Consider the following 26,571-nt stretch of genomic DNA (forward strand, 5'->3'; position numbering starts at 1 on the left):
CCCCTCCCTCATCCCACAGAATCCCTTGAGGAGAAGGGAAATCTGATTTTTACTCTAGACGTGTCTATAATGTTAGTACCTTTTATTTATTTTTAAACTTTTATTTATCTTTGGCTGTGCTAGATCTTCAGTGCTGCACAGGCTTTTCTCTAGTGGTGGTGAGCAGGGGCTCCTCTGGGTGCTGTGCGCGCGCTTCTCGTTGCGGGGGCTTCTCAGGGGCTCCTCTGGGTGCTGTGCACGCGCTTCTCGTTGCGGGGGCTTCTCTTGTTGGGGAGCACAGGCTCTAGGGCACGTGGGCTTTGCTCTGCAGCACGTGGCACTTCCCAGACCAGTGACCGAACTCGTGTCTCCTGCCTTTGCAGGCACATTCTTTACCACTGAACCACTAGGGCAGCCCAGTACTTTTTAACAAACAACGTTGCTTGTTATAATTTTAAAAATTCAACCTAGTGAGAGAAGTAAAAAAGAATGTAGGAAATTTGGAAATTATGTGTAAATTTAAGAAAATATCTGCCGCACTCTCATCTCCCGGAGAAAAATGCCGTGTGATGCCTTCCTCTCAAATGTTTTTTACACACATCCATCTTTTTTATTTCTTTAAAGAATATTTATTTATTCGGTTATGTCAGGTCTTAGTAGCAGCACATGGAATCCAGAGTGGGCAGGCCTCAGTAGTTGCTGCATTCTGGCTCTCTAGTTGTGGTCCGAGGGCTTTGTTGCTCTGAAGGATGTGGGATCTTATAGGTCTCTGACCAGGAATGGAACCCGAGTCCCCTGCATTGCAAGGCGGAACCACTGGACCACCAGGGAAGTCCCCCTCACGTCTTTTTTTTTAAGTCTATAAAACAGTCACAAAATAAACACAAAATGGAAGAATTCTAAACATGTATTCTGAGGCCAAAAGGAATGAAATTTGTAAAAAAGGAAACATGATTTACATGTAACAGGATAGCATGAACAAGCTCCCATATTCTTACACAACCTGATTTAGTTGGTTGTTTAGGAACCTTTCATAAGGAATATCTCTTTAATCTTTTATCATCCAACAGTTTGGTTGTTTGCCATTTCAGAAAAATGTCTTGCAAATGAAGGAAAGAAGAGACTGGGGCTAAACAGAGCCCAGGACAACAGAGAAAAAGTCCCTGCAGTCATCTCTTCCCCGTTCCTGACCCCATTCGGTGGGGTCTCTGCCCAGGCCTTCCAGACCCACTCCCAGAGCTCGGCTAGGACCCAGAGCCACCTGGCCTCCAGCACTGACATTTCCCAGTGAAAGTGCAAGGGGGCATGTCTTTCTGGCCCTGGGATCTTTTCCCAGCACAAAACAATCTGATAGGGGCAATCTGAGGCCTAAGCCCCATCCACCATCTTCCCACTCATGAAATTCAAGATCCTCAGGGTTCCAGTGGCCCAGAGATGGGTACGACATTTTCATACTGGGGCTCTTCCTGCCCTTCCTTGTCAGCCACCTTCTGGGGATCCTGTACTAGGGAGCCATCCTCAGGGGCCAGCTCCTGGCCACCCTCTGAGCTCTTGATGCCGCCCCCCAGGCTCCTGGCCCCTTCCTCTGACCCAGTCCCTGAAGACTCCAAGGCCCCAGTCAGCTCCTCCTTCATGGCTGAGCTGGGGCTCTGATTGGCAGAGCCAGAGTCTAGCCTGGGGCTGTCCTTGTTCCGACTCAGGGCCCGACGTGGAGGCTTGGGAATGGCACTCTTGACCTTGGGTTCTGCCTGGCCTTTCTGGAAGCTACCAAAACGGCGGAGGACAGACCGGACGGGGCCCTCAGGTCCCCGGGGTGTCCCTGCCAACATGTAGATCGTGGTGACAGAGCCTGAGCTTTCCTGGACACTGCCCTCGATGGCTTCCACACGCTCAGCCACTGTCCGGCCACCAAGTGGGAGCCGGCGGCGACCAACAGCTGAATCCCTGGGGCTGGCAGTACCAGGAGGGGCCCCATCTGTTTCCACTTGAGGGCCTGTGGACTCCTCAGTCTCCTGGCTTTCAGGACCTGGCTGGGTCCCCCGGGAGAGCCTCTTGGGCTTTCGGAGAGGGCTGGACAGCTCCCCGGAGCCTCGGCGACTCTGTGGTGCGAACTTGGTGCCTTCAGCAAAGGAGACTGATGGCCGCTTGGCCCTAGCGAGGCTGGAAGTGCGCGGGATGGCAAACGGCGTGGAGGCATCCTCAGGGGGAGGGAAGGGACCTCCAGCCAGGCTGGCCTCTGAGGATTCCGCTGGGACCGCAGGGACCATCCCTGGCAGAGGAGACAGAAGTGCTTGACTGAAGCTGGGCTGGGCTCCCCAATCCATCTTACTTACCCAGCTCAGCATCTTTTGGGAGGCCCCCAAAATGGAGCAAGGGAGAGGGTAAGGATGCAGAGAGCCTGGGGAAAGGGCTATTCAGGCAGAAGCTGCCGCCGCTACCCTCTGTTCCCACTGTTCTCCCCGACTTTGTGATAATGCCACACTCCAACCACGCTGAAACTCTCTCGGTGCCATGTGGCCATGTCCTTCTTACTTACTGCCTTTTGTGTACACTGTTCCCTCTTCCTGAAATGTCACTGCCATTTCTCCCTGTCCCTGGGCTAACTCCTACTGATTCTGCTAGATTCAACTCCAATACCACGAACACCGAGACATCATCTCTGACCCCTGTCACCCCTGACATGCTGGATTACGAGCACCTACTCGCATGGCCCCCATGAAAGCATGTATCACTCTGTCCTACCACCCACTGTCTCGTAGACTATACGTTTGCGCAGGGCAGGCATCTCTCTTGTTCTCGACTGCATCCCACAGCCAAGAACCGTGATGGGCAGAGTGGGTGCCTGCTACACGTCTGCTGAAGGAATAAAGAAGAGGGTGTGATGAGCAGGCTGGCTCAGGGGCAGGAGGCTGTTTGGGGGCTACCTTCTTGGGGTGGCACGCAATAGGCAGGACCCTCATCCTCTTCTCCAGACTCGGAATCCGAAGAGAAGGAGTCGTCCGAAGCCCAGCCAGCGGAGGGCGGCTCGATGAAGCTGTGGTTGAAGGGGATCTCCGGGTCGTGGTGCGAGACTGCGGGGGAGGGGCTCCAGGTCAAGTGCAGCACCCGAGGGGACACCTTGACCCTTGGCAACCCTTGACCTTCAGCACCCACTTACCTGTCACCCAGGGAAGCTTGTGGCTGCTCAGGGGACCACAGGGCAGCGCAGAGCCCAGGCTGGAGGTCAGGGCCCCCCAGACCCGCAGCTTCATCCTGGACATGGCGGTTCCATCTCTCACCGGCCTGAGGGCAAGGGAGAGTGGTCAGTGTGGGAGAGCCCTGACTAGGGCAGGAGAAAAGGGCCAGGACCATTCTGACTCCACGGCTCATGTGACAAAGTGACCGTGTCTACCTCAGTTACTCTCTGTGACTACAGAGTAAAACCCAAACCGAGATCTGGAGAGAGAGAGAGATTGACCCCGAGATCCAGGCCTGACACAGACGGCAGCATGGCTCCAGAGTCACAAGGTGGCCAGTCTGGCTCTGATTTAGCCTCTCTGGGCCTCAACTTCCTCATTTGTAAAATGGGGACAACGACTCCTATCTATCAGAGCTTTTTTTCAGGACCCAGCATAGCACCACCTACACAGAGGACTGCCCCCAAATGCAGCTCTGTGTGATTATCATCTTCGCTGAGCCCCAGCTCACTGATCTTTCTGGAAGTGACACCACCTCTGGGAAGCTCCCCCTTGTCCCCACCCCCAAGCTGGAAGCAACTGCTTCACTCATTGCCATTCCTCAGACAGACTGTGCACGCGTCCTGGTTCCTGAGTGAAGGGCTTCTCCTTTTCCCTGAGAACTAGGTCCCCAGGGTAGGGCCTTCTAGGCCTGCTGCTCTGATGATGCCCCCACAGACAAGAGGGGCATGCTCAAGAGGTAGTGAGTGAACTAACAGCACACCAGACAAAACAGAGTCCAGAAAATGGCACGGGCTTCATGCAGGCCAGTGACTAGCAGGGTCACCTTGGGTCTGTGTCCTCCTGGGAATTAAGAAGGCAAATCCCCTGTCCCCAAGTGCCTTGCTCAAAACCTCCGTCCACACTGCTCTGAGCTTCCAAGGGGCCAAGAAGTATGAAGAGGTTTCATAAAGGAACAAAGCTCTTGTGCAAAGAGTGTTCCCCGCAGCAGCCCCCCAGCTTCAATCCCTCCTCGCCTCTCCTTTTCTCAGAAAACCACGCTCTCTGCTGAAGCCTTGCACAGGCTTTCACGGCACTCTCCCTTCACGTCTCTTTGCCTCCCCTCCCAGAGCTATCCTGCTGCTTCTGCCTTCTGCCAGCCTGGTGCCTGCTCCCCCACACCCCCCACCCCTGGAAGCATCTGAGGAGGGCAGGTGGCTGACCTGGTGTCTCCAGGCCACGGCCATGGCCAGCTACCTCATTACCTCTGACCTACATGTGTGACAAGGTCAGCCTATCTCCATCCCAGAAAGGAAACCATAGATACCACCTTGCTTCCACCCATGGCCTGAGCTGTGGGGTCGGGAATACAGGGGCCTGTGTTCACCTGTCCTTGGGGTCCAGCCGGGCAGCCCAGCAGCAGCAGGCACAGCAGGCGATGGCCAGGAGCAGCAGCAACAGAGGAACGAGGATGCCCACGATGAGGGCGGCGTCCTGACTATGCGATCCTAGGGAGGGCGGGGGATGGACACGTATTCGGGGCCTTCTTGTCTCCCGCACATCATGTCTCCTCTCTAGCTCTGCATTGCCTTCTCCCCAGAATCTCCCACCTGTGGGGCCCTCCCCTTCTTCTGAGAGATGTAGACTTAGCTCAGCTTGGAGGCCCCCTCCTCCAGCCAGCCTCCCTGCTGATCTTTCCCTTCCTGATGGTCCACGGCCCGTTCCACAAACTCTTGCCCCAATTCTCAGGCCTGATGAGACACCCCAGTGTCCAGCCCTGTGTACCCATTTCCTGCGTGCTAGCCTGTTTTCTCAGGGGACCAGGGCTCTATCCTGTCTTTGGGGAGCTCCAAAGCACCCATACAGATTTCAGGTAGAGAGAGCATATCTGAAGTGGGCTTAGCCTTTCTAGCAAGTAAGGCAGTCCCAGAGCCTGTGTCGAGGGCCATTCTTTCATGATTTCCCTGGCAGACCAGTGGTTAAGACTCCGAGCTCCCACTGCATGGGGCGTGGGTTTGATCCCTGGTCAGGGAACTAAGATCCCACATATCACACAGTACAGCCGAAAAAAAAAAAAGGCCACCCTTCCCCCAGCTACTTCACCCTGTACTCTTTGTTCCAGCTTACCCAGCTGGCAGGCCCCAGAGACAGGGTCGCAGTTTCCCTCTGGACATTCGCAGGGAACAGAGCAGTTGTTTCCATGGAAGCCAGATGGACACGAAGTATTGCAGCTTTGGGGGGACAGGGGAGATAAGCGGGAGGCTGGCTGAGAAGGCATAGAGGTGGGCAGGGGAAGGTAGATTTCTGGGCACTGCTCCCCACCCCCTGCCACACAGACTTCCCCTGAAGGATGCCCAGCCAGACTCCTCTGACCTCTGAGCCACATTCTAAGCACCCCACCCCTGGCAGTGTTTAAAATAATCCCTTAGCTCCTAAGCCCATCTTCCAGAGAGACCATCCACAAACTGCCCCCTGGCTCCCAGGCCCCCCAGGGTGCAAGCCTCAGGCAGGGTCCACCTCTCACGATCTTCATTCCATGTCCACTTGGCGCTATCATTGAAATAAGCAGGATGCCAGTGGAATCCAGACTTCCTCGAGTTTAGAGGTCTGGGCAAGGCCCAGCCCCGCCCTAACTCTCTGGGCCTGGGTCCTCTCCTCTGTAAAATGAAATCTCTGCCAGTTAATACTCTCTTCTGTCCCACAGGTGGGAGAACCTGACATTGGCGACACTGACATCCCCAGGTGGCTCAGTGGCAAAGAATCTGCTGCCAAGGCAGGAGGTGCAGGAGATCCCTGGGTTGGGAAGATCCCTTGGAGACGGAAATGGCAACCTGCTCTAGTGTTCTTGCCTGGGAAATCCCATGGACAGAGGGGTCTGGCAGGCTACATACAGTCCATGGGGTCACACAGAGTCAGACACGACTGAGCTGGTTCTACTTCTACTACTGAGCCCCCTTTGGAAGATGCAGACCCCACAACCAGAGGAATACCTTCCTAGTTATGAGTATGCTGGGTGGGCGGTGGAGAAGCCCAGGCAGGGAAGTTAGGGAGCAGACTGCACAGAGGCCTGACCTAGGCCCCTCCTCCTCCCAGTCCTCACCTGGGCCCCCAGTAGCCAGCGTTGCAGACACACTCCCCTGTCACAGCATCACAGGCCCCCTGGACACAGGTGGGGCAGGTAGAGCCGCAACCCTCCCCAAAGGTGCCAATCAGGCAGGGGTCTTCACACCTGAGGTGAGGGGAGACTCAGAATGGAGAGCAAGGCCAGCCTGACCTCCCCCCCAGGGCCCCACCTATCTTCCCCCATACTTCTAGATTTAGAGACCCAAGCGTCTACACATTCAGCAGTGAAGCTCAGGTGCAAGCAGGGCCTTGAATCTGAGGTCAGACCCAATAGGTGACAGACTATAGATCCCTGGAGGGAGATAAGGGTGGGAAGCCTGAGTAGTGGGGGGCCTGCCCAGGGCCCCATCATCACCCATGTTTCCTGCCTTAGTTTTCACCCAGAGGTGGGCCCCATGGGGTTGTGTGACTATATGCTTGGAAGAGGGGGCAGCTTTCCAAGAGGGAGCAGCTGGGGCAAGCATTTAGAAGGAAGGTATACCTCTCCCTGAGCAGCTGGCCCCTCACCTGGGCCCCCGCCAGCCAGGTTCACAGCGCTGACAGTGACCGGTGTCTGGCTGACAGGCCTCTCCAAGCCGGCAGTGGGGGCACTGCTGGCTACAGTTCTCGCCAAAGGTGCCAGGAGGGCAGGGCTGGTGGCACTGGGTCCCGTTCCAGCCCGGCTTGCAGGCCTCGCAGCTGCCTGTGTCTGCAGAGCACGGCTTATTCTGCTTGCAGTGGCCACAGCTGGGAAGAGAAGGAGTCCAGGGAGCCCTGGGAGGTGGACGGATGTCGCACCCACCCAGGCCTCCAGGGTCTAGAGAGCATCTTGGTTCCAGCAGGGCCATTCAGGCAGGTCTGAGCCTCAGTTTCCCCATGTTGTACAACAAAGAGGCTGGACAGACTATCTCTGAGGCTCTAGTAGGATTCCAGCCCTTTCCTAACCACCTCCCCATTCTGAGCCCCATCCTTTGCTGGATCCCAGGGTCCCCAGGAGTTCCCAGCCCAGCCAGGGAAACCAAGTTACCACCCCAAGCTCTGCCTCCCTTCTGCCCAGGGTTTCCTTCCTCCCCCTTCCCCTTCTTCCCTTCCACCCTTGCCACCTCAGAGGTCTGGCATGAACAGGCCTCACTAGTTTAGCTCCTTTCCCATTTTGTGCTTTATAAAAAGGCATCAAGTGCAGGTTTTCACCACTAGCATTTTATCTTTAGATTTTTTTAAGGTTTACTGGGTTATCATTGACATACAGCACTATTATGAATTCAAAGTGTGCAGCATAATGACCTCATATATATAGTGTGAAATGATTACCATGAAAAGTCTAGTGAACACCCATCATCTCATATGGATACCAAAAAATACAGTTTTTTTTTTTTTTCCCCTTGTGACGAGAACTCTCAGGATCTACTCTTTTAACAACTTTTCCACTAAGGCTTATCTTATCTTAATATCGCCTTCATCCTTATTTGAACTTTCTCCCTCCAGAGACTTAATTATCTAGGATCATGCGCTTGGATCAGACTCGTTAGTGGGAGAAGGGGAGTTCATAAAATCAATTTAACAGATCCTGACCAGAATTAAAAAAGGGAGAACAGAAAACATTTGGGTGTATATATATGCGTGTGTGTGTGTGTGTTGTCAGCTTAATTTTTTTACTTCAGTTAATATATTGCCCATCATATACATGTATGATATATATGTATATCATATGTATAAATAAACAAATAAATGGACCATAAAGAAAGCTGAGAACCGAAGAATTGATGCTTCTGAATTGTGGTGTTGGAGAAGACTCTTGAGAGACCCTCAGTCCTAAAGGAAATCAGTCCTGAATAGTCACTGGAAAGACTGAGGCTGAAGCTAAAGCTCCAAGCCTTGGGCCACCTGATGCGAAGAACTGACTCACTGGAAAAGACCCTGATGCTGGGGAAGATTGAAGGCAGGAGGAGAAGGGGATGACAGTGGATGAGATGGTTGGATGTCATCACCGACTCCATGGACATGAGTTCGAGCAAGCTCTGGGAATTGGTGATGTACAGGGAGGCCTGGCCTGCTGCAGTCCATGGGGTTGCCAAGAGTCGGACACGACTGAGCGACTGAATTGAACTGAATACATATATGATGGAATGTAAAACGTTTCTTAAAGTGGGTGGACCTGGTCAAAGTTTGAAAGACCCTGAGTGGCAGAGAGACCCTGCAATAGTCCTTTTGCCACGCGATTCGTTATGTTTCTTTTGTCCTATTTCTATGGCTTGCTAGGAGTATTCTGTTTAACAGTAACCAGATGAACCTACCTAGATAGCACATTGAAAAGCAGAGACATTACTTTGCCAACAAAGGTCCGTCTAGTCAAGGCTATGGTTTTTCCAGTGGTCATGTACGGATGTGAGAATTGGACTGTGAAGAAAGCTGGGTGCCGAAGAAATGATGCTTTTGAACTGTGGTGTTGGAGAAGACTCTTGAGAATCCCTTGGACTGCAAGGAGATCCAACCAGTCCATTCTAAAGGAGATCAGCCCTGGATGTTCTTTGGAAGGAATGATGCTAAAGCTGAAACTCCAGTACTTTGGCCACCTCATGGGAAGAGTTGACTCATTGGAAAAGACTCTGATGCTGGGAGGGATTGGGGGCAGGAGGAGAAGGGGACGACAGAGGATGAGATGGCTGGATGGCATCACTGACCCGATGAACTTAAGTTTGAGTGAACTCCAGAGATGGTGATGGACAGGGAGGCCTGGCGTGCTGCGATTCATGGGGTCGCAAAGAGTCGGACACGACTGAGCGACTGAACTGACTGACTGAAACACATGAAAGTGGTGGGCGAGGGGGACTTAGGGGCACCGAGGGTCTCTTTGCCCTCTTTCACCCCACCCTTGTCTGTTTCTGCGCAACCTTCTCCCAGCGCCCCGGCCTCCCCTCTCATTCTCTCCTGTTCCTTCGCACGCCCTCCTCCCTCCCTTCTCACCCTGGCTCACCTGTCGCGGCACCGGAGCCCGTACTGGCCGGCGGGGCAGGGCAGCTCGCAACGCACGCCTTGGAAGCCGGGCGGGCAGGAGCACTGGCCGGAGACGGCGCTGCAGCGGCCGCGCACGCACTCGCACGGCTGTCGGCACTCGGGGCCCCACCAGCCCGGCCGGCAGGCGCAGCGGCCCGACTCCTGCGCGCACGGCGAGCCGTGGCAGGCGCAGCGGAAGCTGCAGCGGCGGCCCCACCAGCCTGGCTCGCACAGGCAGGAGCCGGTGGCCTGATCGCACCGCGCCGCCGCGGGGTTGCACTGGCACGGGCGGCGGCACGTGGGCGACCACCAGCCGGGCTCGCAGCGGCACGCGCCGGTCTCGGGGTTGCAGCGGCCGTGGGGACCGCAGGCGCACGGAAACTCGCAGCGGTCGCCCCAGCGGTCAGGTTGGCAGTGGCACACGCCGGTGGCCGGTTCGCACTGGCCGTGCGGGTGGCAGGCGCAGACCTCCCTGCAGTCGGGGCCCCAGTACTGGCCCGGGCAGCCTGCGACAGGGCAAGGGGGGACGGAAGAGGGTCAGCGGGCTCGGGGCCGGGCACGGATGCTCGCCGCACGCCCCCTTGTGTGCCAGGAGGGACCCTCCAAGAGCCCGGGACAGCCTGTCCCCCTGGGGCACAGCTCACTTCCTGCCCCCGACTCTGAACCATAAGGCTCCTTAAGCACTGGCCAGCCTCCCACTTCCACATTCCTGAACACACTTAAGAGTGGGAAAGGGGCCGGTCTAGAGCCACACGAAGTGGGTGGGCCTGCATTCGGGCCCCTCCTCCCTCTCTTTGGGTTCCCCCCACCCCCAACTGTGTCTCTCCAGGCCTGGAGGCTGCCCTTGGGGTAGCCACACACCCTCAGCGTCTCCTCTCAACCCCAACCCGTGGCGGCTGGCTACCCTCTGGCTAAACTGCCCACCAACCACTTTGCCAAGTCCCTCTTTGTGCCAGAGAAGGTGGACACTCCAGTCACTCTCCAGACTGGCATAAGGTGTATGAGACTGAGAGCGCATTCATTTTGCAGTTGACCGGAATCTCCAGCATCTTTCAGAAAGTTGAAAGGGAAGATGAACAGCCCAGAACTGAACCTGTGGGAGGACTTTGAGGATGGCGTAGAAACCAGATGACTCAGGGCATCCCCGGGAGTGCGTCACTTCCTGTCTCCGGACCTCAGTTTCCTCAGCAAAGCTTGGAGGGACTCTGGCCCTGCTCTTGTAAGATTACTTTGCTACCTGCTTCACCTCCCCTCTCCCCCAGTCCTGTCCAGCCCCTTTATCCTTCAGGAGACACTCAGGACTCACGGGAGTTGCACTGGGCTCCGAAGAATCCAGGTTTGCACCGACAGAGGCCTGGTTTCACACATACCTCGTCTTCCCGGCAGGCATCCAGCCCCTCGCAGATGGCTGAAAAACACCCCACCCAGGTTGGAAGGACAGGGGTGTGGCCAGGGGACACTCTGTCCCTCTCACTGGCTCCTGCCGCCCCTGCCTCCCTCAAGGGCTATTTCCTCAGGGGCGGGGGGTTGGGTCACAGGAGGGACCCGGCACAAGGGCTCAGGAGGGCAAACAGACCCCAGGGTGGGTAGGAATGAAGGGTCACTGGGCTCTGGCCTCCTTTATCCTCCAGTGGCGGGTGGGGTGGGGTGGGTGGGACCATCCTGGCTACTCACGGATGGTGCATTCTCGATCTTTCCGCCTCCAGCCTGGGCAGCACTGGAGCTCAGCAGAGGGACTGTGGGGCAGAGAGGGGTCAGCTGGGGGGGCGGCCTGGCCCTGCAGGTGGATCACTGTCACTGGCCTCAGCCCCATCTGGTAGGGCTGGCCAAGGTTTCACAGCCCCACGTCCGCAAACCCTTTCCGCTCTGTCCCTAGCCATCCCACCGCTTCCAGGCTGTCCCCGAGCCCCTCCTGCTTTAGCCCCTCTTTCTTCATGTCCTCTTCCCCCTCATCAGACTCCCACAAGACCCACCTGCTGGCCTTGCAGACGTGCCGCCCCCCGGCGTCCAGCTCAGACCCCGGGGCCCCCAGAGCCTCGAGCAGCAACAGAGGGAACAGCAGCCCCGGCCCCATGGCGGCCAGTGCAGCGGGAGGGCTTGGGTCAGTCTGGCCCCCACAGCGCCCAACCCCCTTCCTACTTCCTCCCCAGGCTTTTCCTGAGGAAACCAGGCTAGAGGGGCGGGCTGCCATGAGGCACCTCCCTGAGAGAGTGGGCAGGCGCTGAGATGCAGACACCAGAATAGTGAAAGGAAAAGGGAAGGCCAATGGTGAGGGCTGAGTAGAGGCTTCTGGGCTGGTCTGAATCTGGAGCAGGCAGGAAGATGAGGCTGTAAGTCCCGGATCCCAGGACAGGCGAGCGGGTGAGCCATGGGAATCCATTAGATCACATTCCCCAAGGAAAGTCGGAGAGGGGAGAAGGCCCCCCCACCAGTGACAACCAAGGGGCCATCCTGGCAGAGCTGGGCAGGGGCGGATCACGGGCAGACAGACGTGGAGCTGTTTCTGGCTATCACGGGCAGTTGCTTTATTCCAACAGCTTAGGCCATCTGTACAAACAGCTGGGAGGAGGGCAGTTAGCTCTCCATTTCACAGACGGGGAAACTGAAACTCAGAGAAGCAGCACTTCTATCTGGCCCCCAAGGCTTGGCACAGAGGTAAAGGAAGGACAGCATATTAAAAAGCAGAGACATTACTTTGCCAACAAAGGTCCATCTAGTCAAAGCTATGGTTTTTCCAGTAGTCATATATGGATGTGAGAGTTGGAAAATAAAGAATTGATGCTTTTGAACTGTGGTGTTGGACAAGACTCGTGAGAGTCCCCTGGACTGCAAGGAGATCCAACCAGTCCAACCTAAAGGAGATCAGTCCTGGGTGTTCATTGGAAGGACTGATGCTGAAGCTGAAACTCCAATAATTTGACCACCTGATGGGAAGAACTTACTCATCGGAAAAGACCCTAATGCTGCGAAAGATTGAAGGCAGGAGGAGAAGGGGACAAGAGAGGATGAGATGGTTGGATGGCATCACTGACTCAATGGACATAAGTTTGAGTAAACTCTGGGATGGACAGGGAGGCCTGGTGTGCTGCAGTCCATGGGGTTGCAGAGTCGGTCACCACTGAGCGACTGAACTGAACTGATAGGAAAGAAAGTAGGCTGAGCTCCCATCAGACTCGGACCAGGATTAGAGAAGAGCCAGGGAGGAGGGCAGGGAAGGAGGGAGTCTGGTCCTTTGAGGTCACACATCCAACCACAGACAGACTCCAAAGTCAGGCCTCTGGGGCAGCTGAGACTCCAGACAAAGATGTTCATTGAGAGCACAGCAGGACCCATCAGGAGTCGGGGGCTGTCGGCCTGCCCACCGGCTCCTGGTGGGGTGGCTGCAGGGTCTCCTCTCCTCCTTGTAGCTGGCTGGGAGCCACACTGCTGGTCTCAGTCCCAGGGGCCTCTGCTTCACCCCGATACCACTGGCCAAAGCTGGGGGGAGACCAAGAGGTGTTTTGAGCCTGGCTGCCAGGGAGGTCAAGGACAGGGGCTGAGGGCAGCAGAGGGTGCTGTAAAAAGGGGACCCAGAGCAAGAAAGGGCAGCATGAGGCAGGGGGCGGTAAAGGGGCCACCAGAGGAGCAAGAGGGGATGGGCATGCTACTTGCTTGGGGCAGCAGGAGGGAAGATGGGCCCCTCCACCCTCCACCCCTACCACATTCGTCCTTCCCTTCGTCAACATACAAACTCTGTATTCTGGACTCAGGGGCTGGGGGTTCAGAATGGTCTCCCTTATCGCTGGACAGCAGGAGCCATGAGCCATCCTCATCGTCACTGAGGCAGAGAAGAGTGAAGAGAGGAGAGAAGACGTGAGGGTCCTTTATCAAGGCCCTGAGGGCCAAGGGGAGTCCGCTATGTTCAGCCTTCTGTGCAGCCCCCAGGAGCAGGAAGGGGAGGACAGAGCGACCTTGGGGCCCCCAAAGCTGGAGTGAAGGAAACTGAATCACTTTGCTGTATGGCTGAAACTGTCACACAACACTGTTAATCCACGATACGCCAACATAAAATAAAAAGTTAAAAAAAGAAAGCTGGAGAGAAGGAAAATCTGGGCAGACAGAGGACATCTTGAGGCTTTTCTTTTCTAGCCAGATACATAGCAGGCCGTGGACAGGCCTGCAGCTACGGCCTTACCTTTACCTGCCTGAGAACAAACAGATGCAGCCAAGACAAGAAACCAAAGAAACCGAAAACCGACTGTGGAGAAGCAGAGTCAGGATGTGCAGCAAACAGGGCAGGTGGGAGCAGCTGTGATCCAGTGAGAAGGCGGTGGGTTCAGCACGGCAGGCTTGGGGAGGTAGGGTGACCAGGCCAGGTTAGCAGGTTCCAGAGGTGGCTAAGCTAGGTGACAAGCACAGTCTGAGGCAATGGGTTCAGAAGGTGACTAGGCTCAGTGGGAATGGAGGCCAGGACTTACCTGCTCTCTGCTTCCTCTGGAGTCCCTAACATTTTGGCCTTAATCTTCTTCCGCTGCTTTTTGACAGCTACCTTCATGGCTTCGAGCAGAAGCCCAGGGACCCGGTGGTCTGTGAGCAGCTCCCTACGGAGGAGGAGGAAGGGCAGAGACAAAGCGGTGGGGATGCTAAGAATAGGTCTCGACTCAAGTACCTGTGCATGTTGTTCCCCCTTTTGGGAACACTCTGCCTTGCTAACTCCTCTGCCCCTGAGCTTAGGTGTCACCCCTCCTGGGAGTACTTCCCTGACAGCCTCTGCTGCTGACCCTCAGCACTGGCCTTCCCCTGTGTGGAAGAAGATCCAGGAGGGCAGGGACTATGTGACTCACGTCCTCCAGTGCCCAGCATGGTGCCTGGCACACGACACCGTGGACGTATCAACCACTCAAAGAATGAGGCGGGTGAACCGAGGCCAGGGAACAGGTGCTCCTGGCGCCCCCGAGCCTCCGGGCCCTGCCCAGAGCCCTCACCGCTGAAAGTAGGCCAGCTCCTCCTTCAGCAGGAACACGTTGGCTTTGAGCTCATTCCGCTCCTGAAGGATCTGCTGAACCTCCTCTCGACTGAAGCTGCACTGCCCTGCCTTGGCGGGGAGCCCTGGCGGCAGTGGGGCATCCGCCTGTGGAAGGACAGGCTTGGTCAGGGGGCGCCTCGGTTGGACAGGGACGCGAGAGGACTGGCAGGGAGCCTCGGGAGGCCAGGGCGCTACCATGGGTGCCAGGCCGGGGCTCTGGCTGAGAGTAGGGGCGGAGGCCGGCTGGGGGCGCACACTCGTAACCACCTTCTAGCTAGCTTGTTGGCCCTGCTACGCAGCACAGCAAAACTTTCCCGAGTGCTCACCGAGAGCCGGACCGGTCCCTCACTGGGCACTCACCGGGTCCTCGGGGGTCCCCGGGGCTCTTGTGCCCGCGGCCGCCCGCTCGGACTCCCACCTCTGTTCGCACCCGGGGCCCGCGGCCTGGCCCTGCACCGGCTCTGGAGGCGGCTCCACGGCCGCTTCGCGCCGCTGCTCTCGTTCGCTCTCGCGGTCCCGCGCGGCGCGTAGCTGGGTTTGTACCGCGGCCAATTTCTGCCGCAACTCCGCATTCACCAGCAGGAGGCGCTGCAGCTGCTCCTGCAACTGTGGGCGGAGCCAAGGGACTGGTGGGCGGGGCGCCTGAGGGCCTGCAGGGCCCCGCCCCCCGCACATTGCCCCGCCCCGCCCTCACCGCCTCGGTCTCCTGGCTGCGCTGCAGCAGGTCGCGGTTGTACGCCCGGAGTTCGTCCCGCTGGCGGTCGGTCACCTCCTTGAGCTGCCGCAGCAGAGCGCGCTCCTCTGAGGAAGGGGCGTTCTCAGCGGCGGGCCCGCGAGAGGGGGAGTCCTGAGCCGCCCCGACCACGGAGCTCCGCAGGCCCGCACTCACCCTGTGGTCCAGAGCGCAGCTCTCTGCGGAGGCGCTCGTTCTCTTCTCGCAGCCGCCGCAGCTCGAGTTCCGCCTGCTGCGCGGATACCTGCAGCTGGGGAGGCCGCGCTGTTAAGGTCAGCCCCCGCTGGCCCAGGCGGGCGGCTGGGGAAGGGCGCCGTGACTTACCGAGTCCGGGGTGGGCCCCACGGCCGCCTTTTCCAGGAGCTCCAGCGCCTGCACCACGAGTGGCACGAGTCCGGCTGCGGCCTCCGGCCCGAAGCGGCGCGCCAGCTCCTGCAGCTCAGCGCCCAGGGCCCCCGCTAGGTGGTACACGAGCTCCGCGGCTGTCCCCGATCCCGCGGCCACCCGAGGCCCGCAGCCATGCGCCCCAGGCACCGCCCTTCTGGGCTCCATGTCCCCCGAAGGCGACCAGGGCTGCGACACCCTCCTCCCCCAACTGAGGCAGGAAAAAGCCAATCAGCCCCAGCCCAGGAAGCGGCTTAGGACAGTAGAGGGCGGGGTAGAAGCGACAAGGGAGGAGCGATTCAGGGAAAAGGCTGGAAGAGTCTCAGGGCCCTGGACCCTGTCCTGTTAAAGCCCCCAAGGTCACAGGAAGTAGGACCTTCCGGCCAGGAGTCCAGGAGCTGAGGCCCAGGGCTGTAAGTGGTCACTTTTGTCAAGCCCTCCCCAGTGTCCACACCAGGCTCCACCCCTGTGTCTAGAGTCATGGGGCCTGACTTGGCTGCCAACTCTCCAGCCAAGAGGTGAGAGGTAGGCGGGCTGTCACTGACCTCAGCCAGCGGCAGCCAACTGTCCAGCCGTGTGCCTATTTCCAGGACAGGCTGAGAGTGACACAAAGCTTAAGGGGCTAAGCTGGGCTCTGCAGCTACAGAGAACAAGCCGGGAGCTTCTACACTCAAAATAGTGACTGCTCCAAGAGATGCTGAAAAGCGGTGAGGGTTTACAAGTATTTGGGGGAAAACTGGCAAACGTGGTCATAGCAGCAGGGGTGTGAAAGCCCAACTTTCCTTCAGCTCACTGAGCTTAGAGGACATTTATCCCCACAGCTCCGAACAGGGGGCCTCAAGGTTCAGTCCAGCAGCTTGCTGTGAACACGTCCAGCCTCTGCCATCCCTCCACCCAGAATCTGAGCTCAGGGGAAAAAAAGCTTCAAAACCTCCTATTTATACAAAATTTATTATTATACTTTTTCACAATTACAAGTCACCAGGGGTCAACAACATCACAAGCACAGAAGAGAGGAAAAAGGGGCCAAGCTGCTGAATGTCACCAGCTTGTCTGTGGGGCCACAGGCTCTAGCCTTGACCAGAAGGCTGGAGCAAAAGGTGAGGAGACGACTACGCATAGAGGTCCTCTCGGTCCGCAGAGTAGACCTCGCCCTCCTGCAGGAGAGCGAAGTTGAGGAAGTGGGAGGGCCGGTGCACCTCGTGGTAGAACTCTTTGGGGTTTGCCAGCTGCAGCTCGTACTTCATGTTGGGATCATGCCGGACACCTTGGAGTAGAAGGAAGAGGCCAACATTGACAAGGTCCACCTGCCTCACCCAGCCTGGGTCCCTGGGCCATCTCTAAACCAGAATCTGGGCCCAAGTGCTAAGGCTGGTGGCCTAACCTCATCCCCACTTTCCTGTGCACCCCTGCCCCCAGCCCACACCCTGCCCCACATACCCATGAAGTTGTAGTTCCACGAGGACTGGGCAGGCACCATAAAGAAGCCAAGGAAGCGATCCGACAGTAGCATCTGGACCCTCTCGTAGTGCGAGGGTAGGTAGCCTTTGGGGTTGTTGCCCTTGTCTGTGTTCTGGCGGCCCCATTCATAGCCACTGGGGGTCAGCTTGTAGGCTGTCAGGGTGCAGGAGCCTGGTGTGAAGCTGGAAGAGGAATGAGGACAGAGTCAGAGCTCAGGCCACCATTCTGGGCCCTGGCCCGCAAAGCCTCCCATCACCCTTCCTTCAAAGGGGGCGCAAGCCCACCTGCAGGTGATGATAATGGTCTTCTCGCCATCCCAAGATGGGTTGTCAGCCATGATTTTGGCATGGGTGGTGACATCCTGGGGTGACAGCTGAGGAGACTCGTTGGGCTGAGTGTGGATCCAACCTAAGGGTTCCATCTCCTATAGGAAGAGCAGTGGAAAGCTCTTTAGGGCCCAGGAATCCCACCCATGAGAGTAAAACCTCTGCCTTCCCTCCACCACCCCGAGAGCAGGATGCCACAGCTCTCCCACTTCCTCCGCTAACCTTGAGGTACTCGTGCTGGGGCAGCTGGCCAGGCAGGTGCACAGTCTGGTGAGTGCCCCACTGTGGTACCATCACGATGCAGCGGATCTCCTTCACCTGGGGGTTATCTGGTGGGCTCACCCCATACAGGTAACCTGCAATCTGGAGACAAGGGGGTCAGGAACCAAAGAGATTCTTAGTACCAGCTTAAGTCCCTTCTCCAGGAACAAGGTCAGAGTTCCCCAAAATGTGGCCAGAATCTCCTGCATCAAAAAAGCCTGGGGGTGCTTATTCAAAATGTTAAACATGGACCTCATCTCAGATTTAATCACATCAGAATCTTGAGTGGGGTCCAGGAATCAGCATTGCTCACACATTCCCCAGTTGATTATTTAAGTATTTAAGTACAGTATCCATAAATGAGCACACAAGCACACAGCTCAGGCATTCAACAAGCTGTACACACCTTTAAACCCAGCACTCCGCAGCACTTTTTCCACCTTCGGTTTCTCCTCAAAACTACCTTCAAACTTTTTGCCCAATCTTTTAGTTATCTTTTATTTCTTCTAGTTATCTTTTATTTCTTCCTGTTTTTGTCTTTTGTGGTACTCTTTGTCACACACAAGTTAATCATTTTGATGATGGTTTTGTGTTATATATCTTATTTAAGATTATTCCATCACTAAGACAATAAATATTTTCTTCTAATACTCTACTAGAGTTTAGTATTTTACATCCAGATTTTTATTCCACCTGGATTTTACTTCTGTAAGTGCTACAAAGTAGGAATCAAGTCTTCCTTTGCTGATTATTCCAATATCATAAAACACACTTAATCCCACAGAGGAAGTGGAATCCTCAAGTGATACAACTGATTTATTGTATACACATGAATCTGTTTCTGACTATATAATACTTCTTTCCAATAACTTCTAGGCCAATCACACATTCTCCTCTCAATTACCATAGCTTTATAATGCTTTGGTATCTGGTGGGGGCCAAAACCTTCTTCCCTGTTTTGGCTATCCTTACATATACTTTACTCATCCATGAATTTCAAAACCATCACCTCCAGTTCTAGGAAATCTCAGGTGAGTTTTAGGCTCATAAATGCTTAGTACACACTGTGGCCTAGTTGGACAAACATACTCACTTGGGCCCGAAGGTCAGATATGCAGATAAACTTCTTAAGCACGTTCTTGGGAAGGATATAGGTGTACCCAGTCTCCTTGATGTCATCAGATGAAACATAGATGTGATTGGTCCTTAGGTGCAGGTTGGCGGCAGAGATGGCCCTAAACACAGGCAGGGAATGTTGGCATTTCTCAACTCAAGCACCTCACACGGCACCAGCAGGCCTTCCCATCCCCACCCGTCTTGCCCTGTGCACTACCTGACCCTCCATTCAGTCTTAGAGGAGAAAGTCTGGGTCTCGTAGTTGCTGGTGGTAGAGGTGATTATTTCGTCACCATGCTTGTTGACAGTGCGAGTCTGGGTTGCAGTCAGCTGCGACTGTTCCTTGGTCTGCTTCTCAATCTCAGCAATCTGCTGCCGCTGCTGTGATGGTGCTGAGATCTCCATCCCCAGGATGATGTCCCGAATTTCTGACTGTGTCAGCGATGCCACATTCACACTGTGGGGATAGTGTGAGTCACACCACAATGATCCCTTCCCTTGGTCACTTATGCCCCTAACTGCAAGCATGTTAACTGGGTGAGAAACGGAGCCCATGTGTACCCTGACCCCTGACAATCCTAAGTGATACTTATACAGCAAGTGTGAAGTGGAAATACACTAATATGGATCAGATTTGTCATATCCCAGGCTGACCCAATGCCTGTACACCTTTTGACCATGCTCAAACCAGATTTAGCAACCACACGTCCCACTCTACCTCAACAAAAAGTGCCCTGAAACTGGAAAAACTTTCAAAAACGAAAATCCTGAAACAAGTTCTCAATCAGAGTTGACACATCAGTCACCCTTACCAGTGTCTGGAAATCTATGGACATTTTTGGTTGCAAAAATGACAGGGAAAGAGAAAAAAGGAACGTGTGTGTGTGTTTTATTACCTGTGCTACTGTGGGGTCTGGGATGTGAGAACTTCGTGTGTGTGTGTGTGTGTGTGAGACGAGCGGTGGTACTGAGGGGTCTGGGATGTGAGAAGTCCCTGGACTGCATGGACAGTAAAGAAACACCCTGCTCAAAATGGCAACAGTGCCTCTGCTGAGGAACAGTGCCCAAGAGTCAGCTTGAGCCCTGAGACATGGACACTTCCTGTACTATCAGAAGACACTGCCTTACAGGCATCTCCACGACAATTTCCTGAGAATCGTCTCGGCTTAAAATGTTTTGAAAATCCCAGAAACCATATACTGAGCCGCCCGTTTCACCCCCAGCGGCTCTCCTCTGTAGCCCCCACCCCTGCTCACTTGTTTTTCTTGCCGTAGTCAGCCAAGATAAGGTCCTTGAGCTGCACCTCCACCTTGATCCACTCCTCGTCGGTCAGAGTGGGCCAGATGTGGTGCGGCTCTGTGATCGTGGTCTTGTCCGGCTTCAGGATCACCTTCGCGCGGTCGTTGTTTACGTGCAGGGCGCGCAGGATCAGGATGAGGCGGGAGAAGGCCTAGGGAGGTATGGCGGCACGGGAGGTCAGCAACGGACGCTCTTCCCTCTCCTCCAGCCCACCCCTTCGGACACTAACCCCTAAGGGGGCCCCCTCACCACAGGCAGGGCACTGGCCCATTCACAGGTGGATGAGGTGAAAATAAGCCCCCAAGAGGCCTGTGAGAAAGCTAAGGCACAGGACTTTCTTGTGACCCCAAACCCACTCTTCTCAGAGTGACGCTCCCAGCAAGGTGGTTTCATACCGTGTAAGATGAGATAGTCTTGAGCCAGTCGTCATAGAGGTTAAAGAGAACCATCTGCGGCTCAGTGGCTTTAAGGATGAGATCCCCAAACTTCTCCACCTTGAGGCAAGCCTGGAAGGGGAGCTGGAGCTCTGATCCTTTAATCACAATATTGGGGAAGTCCAGCAAGTGCACCTGAGACGAGATCAAGTCCAAGTTTAGAAACAAAGCCAGCAGGTCTCAGCCCTCTTTCCTTCTACCTCATTCACCACTTCTCACCTCCAGTGGATCCAGCATGCCTTTCCTAGTGACAATGATCTGCTTGGGCTGCTCCTCCACGGGCAGAGATCGGATTAGGGCAGCCACCTCCTCAGCTGTCTTCCATTTAGCCAACTGATAAACAAGAGAGGAGGACAGGGAAACTGAGTCTCCGCCCTCCCAGGTCAGATAAAACAGAACATCCCAGTCTCGAAACACTTATCCTTACCCTATGTTTCTACTGTATGCTACGAACTGTTAGGTACTCAAGAGCTATAGAAAAAATGTCCAATTGTCTTGCCCCAAAGGATGTTTCAACCTAGCTGGCCAGACAAAACTCACACAAGCTAGTGTTTGATTATACACACACTATGTCAGGGACAAAAGAAATTAAGGCTAAAGGTCACAAAATGTTGCACAAAGAAAGAAGTCTTGAGGAATGAGTAAGACAGTGATTAACAGAGCTAAGAGAAGAGTTCATGCTAGCAAAGCCACAGAGGCGGAGATGTTCACCAGGGTTTGGGATACCAGGATCCTGGACTGACTGCCAGAGGGCACATGCTACAGAGGACGAGAAACTGTGGCTGGACAAATGACAGCCTACCTAGATATGAAGTACCTAGAAAACCAAAGCGTTAACTCAGCAAGACGTAAGGGGTTACCAAAGGCGTTGCGGTAGAGATGCGGAGAAATCGACATTTTAAGTGTGTGCTCCCTTTAGAAAGATGATTTTTCATAGCCCTCTTCAAGATAGGTTAGAGACAAAAGATTCATGAAGCAGAGAGCCCAGTTAATAGGTGATGATGGACCTCAATTATTCTTGGACTTCTTACAAGAAGAACACTTCCCAAGTTAAGTAATTCAGGGGGAAAAGTGTAAATGAGATACCCTCAAACTTGCAAAGACAGAAATAGGGAGATTCTCTCTCACACATCCACCCAATAACAAAGAATAAGAGGCAGCAAGGTTCTACAGCCTCTCTACCCTTTAACAGGCTCACCTGTCCCAAACGCTTCTGTCCAGCCCACACAGATGTGTGAATTATCTTGAGAAACAGCTGCCCTGTGCGTGGGTTGAAGATGAAGATGGCCCCATTGATGGGCTTGGTGGTCAAGTTCCCTTCAAAGGTCTAAAGAATGATTACATCAGTTAGCACAGTCTAGACACAATCAGCCTTCCTTCCTTCCAGTATGCACACACTTGTCCAGTCACCCTCCCACAGGCATATACAAAGCCCCACACCCTCACATGCGTCTAACTCTCACCTTATGGATAGTCACTCTGTAGACATTAGTGTCATCCACAAACCAGATAATCTGGTTGGAGAAGAGCTCACCGTAGTTCTGAGAGGACAGATAGGGCTCAGTGGGCTCCGATGAATAGAGCTGCAGCCCCTTACGGATCCGTTCACGTAACACATACAAGGCAGGATTTGCCTTCATGATCTTGGCCATGGCCTGCTGTATGAGAGGCTTGCTGCCAGGGAACCAGTTTCCATAGGCACTGTGAAGGGGAAAGAGGCAAGAAAGATTAAGACCAGACTAGAAGTCCCAGGAACAAGGCAAAATGCAACTACAGAGGAAGAAAAGACTGTTCGCCAGGCTGAGATGAAAGTGTCTGCTCATGTACACAGAGGCGAGGAAGAGTCAGTGACCCAGATGAGCAAACCGGCAAACCTCAGCCTCACCTGGGCAAACCAAAAAGCACATGCATACTGAAGTATGGGGTGGGGGTGGGGGTGGGGGACGAATTAGGAGGCTGATAATAACATGTATACACTACTGTATATAAAACAGATAAATAACAGAGACCTAATGTATAGCACAGATAACACAAGACGGTGTAATAACCTATATGGAATCTGAATCTGAAGAAAAACTGCTATAGGTATAACTAAGTCACTTTGCTCTGCACCTGACATTAACACAACACTGTAAATCAACTATCATTCAATATAAAATAAAAATTAATGGGGTGGGAGAGAGGTTCAAGAGGGAGGGGCCGTATGATACACCTATGACAATTCATGTTGATGAACGGCAGAAACTAACACAATGTTGTAAAGCAATTGTCCATCAGCTAAAAATAAGTAATTCTTAGAAATTAAAACAAAGTGTGGGGCTGAGGAAAAACACATGCTTTCGAGCCTCAACTTACCTATGCAGGTTATATGCCAGGTCAATGGCAATGAGCACACCAGTGGGCGAAGGGTAGATACTCATGTTGTCTGTGGTGTAGTCCAAGAACTTGGCCCGGGCATAACGCTCGATGTCATGGGAATCGTAGTCCCCCCAGCGCAACTGTATGTCAATCCAATACTTCTGAGTGGTGGTGCTATCCATCACATCCCTGAAAGTGGAGAGGGGTCAGGAGTCTAGGCTTCCAGGAAGACACTGGTACAAGCAATATCCCCAGAACACCAAGAACTCTCAATCGCTCTGTCTACATCTTAAAACCAACCCCTCTCCTATTCCAGATCAGCAAGATGCACCAGACAATCAGCAGACCTGGCTGAAGGTGCTGACAGAATCAGGGGGTAGCATGGGCTTCTAATTATAAAGAAAGGCAGCCAGGACAATTTCAAAAGTAGTGCTGCTAGAAGAACAGTAAAATGAAGGTTCCCAGATGCTCAGGGCCCAGTCAGAAGGCACTTACTTAGAGTCGGCCAGCAATGAGGGCCGGGAGACATTCCACTTATAGGATGCAAACAGCAGGATATCTGCACAGGAAGAATTCATCTTATAGGACTTTCGGGGGTGGATTGTCTCCTTCTGAACTGTCTCGATCTCCAGTGCATCCAGTTCCTGATCAAACACCTGGAGGCGAAGGTGGAAAGGTTACGACTATTATGGAAGCCTGCTTGGCGTGGGGGCTGACAGACTGAAGATAATGGGGCAGCTGGGACCACAACAGAAGTCTCATCCTAGGAGCTCCGAGGGTGGATTTCCACACCCCAAACAGCGAGCGAGCAGACTGGACTTCCCGTGGCATCCTTCCCCCTCATTCAGGCGCACCTGACACAAGTCCATAACGATGCTCTCGTGGATCTTCTGCCACAAGTGAGCTCGGAAGATCTGGATGAGAGAGATCTTCAGCGTGGGGATCTTGCCGTGCATGAAGATACCGGTCAGGTCCAGCTGCACCTGAAAGCCCACGTACACCTGATGGGAGGAAGAGGAGGAGAGTAGAAACTGAGAGACTCTGGTTCTCAGGATATCGTTAAGGAGGGAGAAACCCTTGCTTTTTGCTTCCCATTCCCATATCTACCAATCACACTCACGTTGGCTCGGTTGATGGTTGGGGACCACCAGAGGGTGAACCTACGATTGGGAATCTGGTTCAATCCTGATCGCTGGGCATTGGTGAGCTTCTTCCACTTCATGGACTCCTCAAAACCACTGGCTTTCTCCCTGGGAAACAGAAGAGATCAGGTAAAGTGATGTCCTGCCATCCCTCCCCAGAATACTGCTGACCTCCTGGGGTGGCTGTCTGGGAAACTCTGCAGTAGCAGACAAAGGCACACAAGGGATGAATTCAAGAGAGCTGTGACATGTGAGAGATCACTGTAGAGAGAACAGGGATTTCCCTGGTGGTCCAGTGGTTAAGACTCCACACATCCAATGCAGGGGGTGCAGGTTTGATCACTGATCAGAGAACCAAGATCCTGCAAGCCCTGTGGCACCGCCAAAAAGTAAATCAATGAATAAAAACCGACTAGCAACTGTAAGAAGAGAATAGAATCCTCACCAGAAAAGCCCCTCCCAGGTAGGGAAGTAAGTGCCCTTGAAGAGGGTGTGTTCCAGAATGCCTTCCACACCACCCAGGGCCTGGATCATGTCGGTACGGTAGTTGTTCAGGTTCCAGAGCTTCCCATCATGCCGCTGGTGTGTCCACCAGAAAGGATTCTGCTTCAAAACCTAGAAGGCAAGGCAGGTCCAGTCAAGCTTCCAGGAGCCCACTGCCCCCGGTTCCCACAACAGCCACAGTCCCCCCCAGTACCTGGTACTGCTTAAAGTCAGTTCGAACACGCCAGCCCTTATCATAAGCCAGTGTGTGCCTGTCCTTCTGGAACAGAGTGTTGATTCGAGGAATGCCACGATCCCATGAATCTTCTAGATCTTCTAGGGTCAATCGTCTGCCAAGGAAAAAAGACCAAACTTAAATACATATATGAAAAGTTCAGCATTCCTCCCTAGCCAAGGATAAATATGGTCAGATATAGAACCTACTTCCTTGACTCCACAAAATACGGAATGCTCTGCCCTGACCTCTAGGCAAGGCTCAAAGGTCACCCCTCCTCCTCCGACAGAACTGCTACGCCCTTGTGGATGCCCACCTGTTCTGAGCAATGGCCTCTTGTCTCTTGAGTGCATACTCAGCCCAGACCCGCTGAGAATCAATGAACTCACTCTCCCATGGCTGTATGTAGCGATACAAATTGGGAATCAGCTGGTCTTCTTCATGGCTCATTCCTGAACGGAAGTGTGTGATACCTACATCTGTCTGCTTGGACCACCTGTTCGGGGGCACAACCAAGATTAGGCTAAAAATAAAGAAACATCCCCTTTTCCTCAGGGTCTAAGATTCTTAGCGAAGTCCTACCTGAGGTCAGACTGGGGAATGAGCACATGGCCCATTGAAAGCATGCCAAGTCCACCCAACTCCTTAGGGGTGTAGAAAACGACAGGGGGGAATCGACTCGGCATCTTGGAGTTGAGGCCAATCTTGATTCGTGTCTGGATCTTGTTCTCACACTTCACCAGCAAGTCCAGGAGCTCCTGGGTGTTTACCACAGCCTCTCGAAAGTATGTCATAAGGCCAATAAGAGCTGTGTTCCATTTATTCACAATCTGAAGACAGTGAGGAGAAAGTAAATTATGAATAAGTTCTTGCAGGGAGAGGACTGTGGCTAGGAATCACTAGATACAATTGGCTAAATTCTCTCTAGTTCTCAAGAAAGAGCTGAGCTCAATGTCATTCGGGAAGTGTGTATAAATCAAAATCACTATGAGATATACTTAACACACATTGGAATGGCGATGAGTGAGTGACAAGTATTAGCAAGGATGTGGAGAAAATACAATTATCATATACTGCTAGTGGTAATATAAAATAGTATAGCCACACTAAAACAGCCTGGCAGTTCCTCAAAAGGTTAAACAGAGTAACTGTATGACCCAATAATCCAGGTATACACCCAAGAGAAATAAAAACTTATGTCCACACAAAAATGTGTACATGGACTTCCCTGGTGGTCCAGTGGTTAAGAATCCGCCTGCCAATGCAGGGCACAAGGGTTTGCTCTCTGGTCCAGGAAGATTCCACACGCCACAGGGCAACTAAGTCCACGTGCCACAACTACTGAGGCTGAGCTCTAGGGCCCAAGCTCCGCAACGAGAGAAGCCTCTGCAACGAGAAGCCCACACACAACCAGAGAGTAGGCCTCGCCTGCTCCAACTAGAGAAACACCATGCACAGCACTGAAGACCCAGCACAGCCTAAATAAATACATTAAAAAGTCACATTACAAATGTGTACACAGATTGTTCATAAAAGCATTATTCATAATAGCCAGAAAACAGAAAATCCCCAAATGTCCATCTACTGACAAAATGTGGTACAGCCACATAACGAAATATGAAAAGGACTGAAATACTCATACATGCTGCTGCTGCTAAGTTGCTTCAGTCGTGTCCGACTCTGTGCGACCCCAGAGACGGCAGCCCACCAGGCTCCCCTGTCCCTGGGATTCTCCAGGCAAGAACACTGGAGTGGGTTGCCATTTCCTTCTCCAATGCGTGAAAGGGAAGTGTCTGACTCTTCATGACCCCATGGACTGCAGCCTACCAGGCTCCTCTGTCCATGGGATTTTCCAGGCAAGAGTACTGGTGCCATTGCCATACATGCTACAACATGAATAAACCTTGAAAACATGTTAAGTGAAAGAAGCTAGATGAAAAAGGTCATATCCATGATCCACTTATATTACACATCGAGAATAAACAAATCCATATAGACAGAAAATAAGAGGGACTTCCCTGGTTGAGTCCAGTAGTTAAGAATTCACCTAGCAACGCTGCAGATGTGGGTTTGATTGGGGAACTAAGATCCCACATGCTGTGGA

General features: G+C 53.7%; 3 protein-coding genes across 5 annotated transcripts in view; all 3 read right to left on the minus strand.

Annotated features, from left to right (window-relative positions):
* Positions 1-868: 868 nt before the first annotated feature.
* SCARF1 (scavenger receptor class F member 1) lies at positions 869-12,553 on the minus strand. Of its 2 annotated transcripts, XM_061390615.1 has the most exons (11): positions 11,204-12,552; positions 10,905-10,966; positions 10,537-10,638; positions 9,211-9,736; positions 6,765-6,983; positions 6,235-6,363; positions 5,262-5,365; positions 4,522-4,642; positions 3,137-3,261; positions 2,904-3,050; positions 869-2,248 (listed from the first exon to the last, which is right to left on the minus strand). In XM_061390615.1, the coding sequence occupies exons 1-11, from the start codon at positions 11,608-11,610 to the stop codon at positions 1,392-1,394; spliced, it is 2,799 nt and encodes a 932-aa protein (XP_061246599.1). In that variant the 5' UTR covers positions 11,611-12,552; the 3' UTR covers positions 869-1,391. The 2 variants fall into 2 exon arrangements, with proteins under 2 accessions (XP_061246599.1, XP_061246600.1); XM_061390616.1 differs by lacking the exon at positions 6,235-6,363 and having other exon boundaries at positions 11,204-12,553.
* On the minus strand, positions 11,731-15,806 carry RILP (Rab interacting lysosomal protein). Its single transcript, XM_061390625.1, has 8 exons — positions 15,293-15,806; positions 15,125-15,218; positions 14,930-15,036; positions 14,596-14,841; positions 14,195-14,340; positions 13,688-13,810; positions 12,958-13,047; positions 11,731-12,707 (listed from the first exon to the last, which is right to left on the minus strand). The coding sequence occupies exons 1-8, from the start codon at positions 15,518-15,520 to the stop codon at positions 12,563-12,565; spliced, it is 1,179 nt and encodes a 392-aa protein (XP_061246609.1). The 5' UTR covers positions 15,521-15,806; the 3' UTR covers positions 11,731-12,562.
* A 478-nt stretch (positions 15,807-16,284) lies between these two features.
* The window catches only part of PRPF8 (pre-mRNA processing factor 8), a 32,800-nt gene continuing 22,513 nt past the window's right edge, over positions 16,285-26,571 (minus strand). For both annotated transcript variants that reach the window (XM_061390610.1, XM_061390611.1), the window contains exons 25-43: positions 25,050-25,297; positions 24,784-24,963; positions 24,447-24,582; positions 24,195-24,364; positions 23,728-23,857; positions 23,462-23,608; positions 23,103-23,263; positions 22,605-22,796; positions 21,713-21,950; positions 21,448-21,576; positions 20,469-20,582; positions 20,211-20,384; positions 19,773-19,966; positions 18,734-18,973; positions 18,494-18,635; positions 17,362-17,502; positions 17,098-17,237; positions 16,793-16,995; positions 16,285-16,619 (exon numbers count right to left, since the gene is read on the minus strand). In XM_061390610.1, coding sequence (XP_061246594.1) covers positions 16,465-16,619; positions 16,793-16,995; positions 17,098-17,237; positions 17,362-17,502; positions 18,494-18,635; positions 18,734-18,973; positions 19,773-19,966; positions 20,211-20,384; positions 20,469-20,582; positions 21,448-21,576; positions 21,713-21,950; positions 22,605-22,796; positions 23,103-23,263; positions 23,462-23,608; positions 23,728-23,857; positions 24,195-24,364; positions 24,447-24,582; positions 24,784-24,963; positions 25,050-25,297 — 3,234 coding nt within the window. In that variant the 3' untranslated portion in view covers positions 16,285-16,464. The remainder of the gene's footprint in view (positions 16,620-16,792; positions 16,996-17,097; positions 17,238-17,361; positions 17,503-18,493; positions 18,636-18,733; positions 18,974-19,772; positions 19,967-20,210; positions 20,385-20,468; positions 20,583-21,447; positions 21,577-21,712; positions 21,951-22,604; positions 22,797-23,102; positions 23,264-23,461; positions 23,609-23,727; positions 23,858-24,194; positions 24,365-24,446; positions 24,583-24,783; positions 24,964-25,049; positions 25,298-26,571) is intronic.

Source organism: Bos javanicus, chromosome 19 (assembly GCF_032452875.1).
Source record: "Bos javanicus breed banteng chromosome 19, ARS-OSU_banteng_1.0, whole genome shotgun sequence".
Taxonomy (NCBI): Eukaryota; Metazoa; Chordata; class Mammalia; order Artiodactyla; family Bovidae; genus Bos; species Bos javanicus.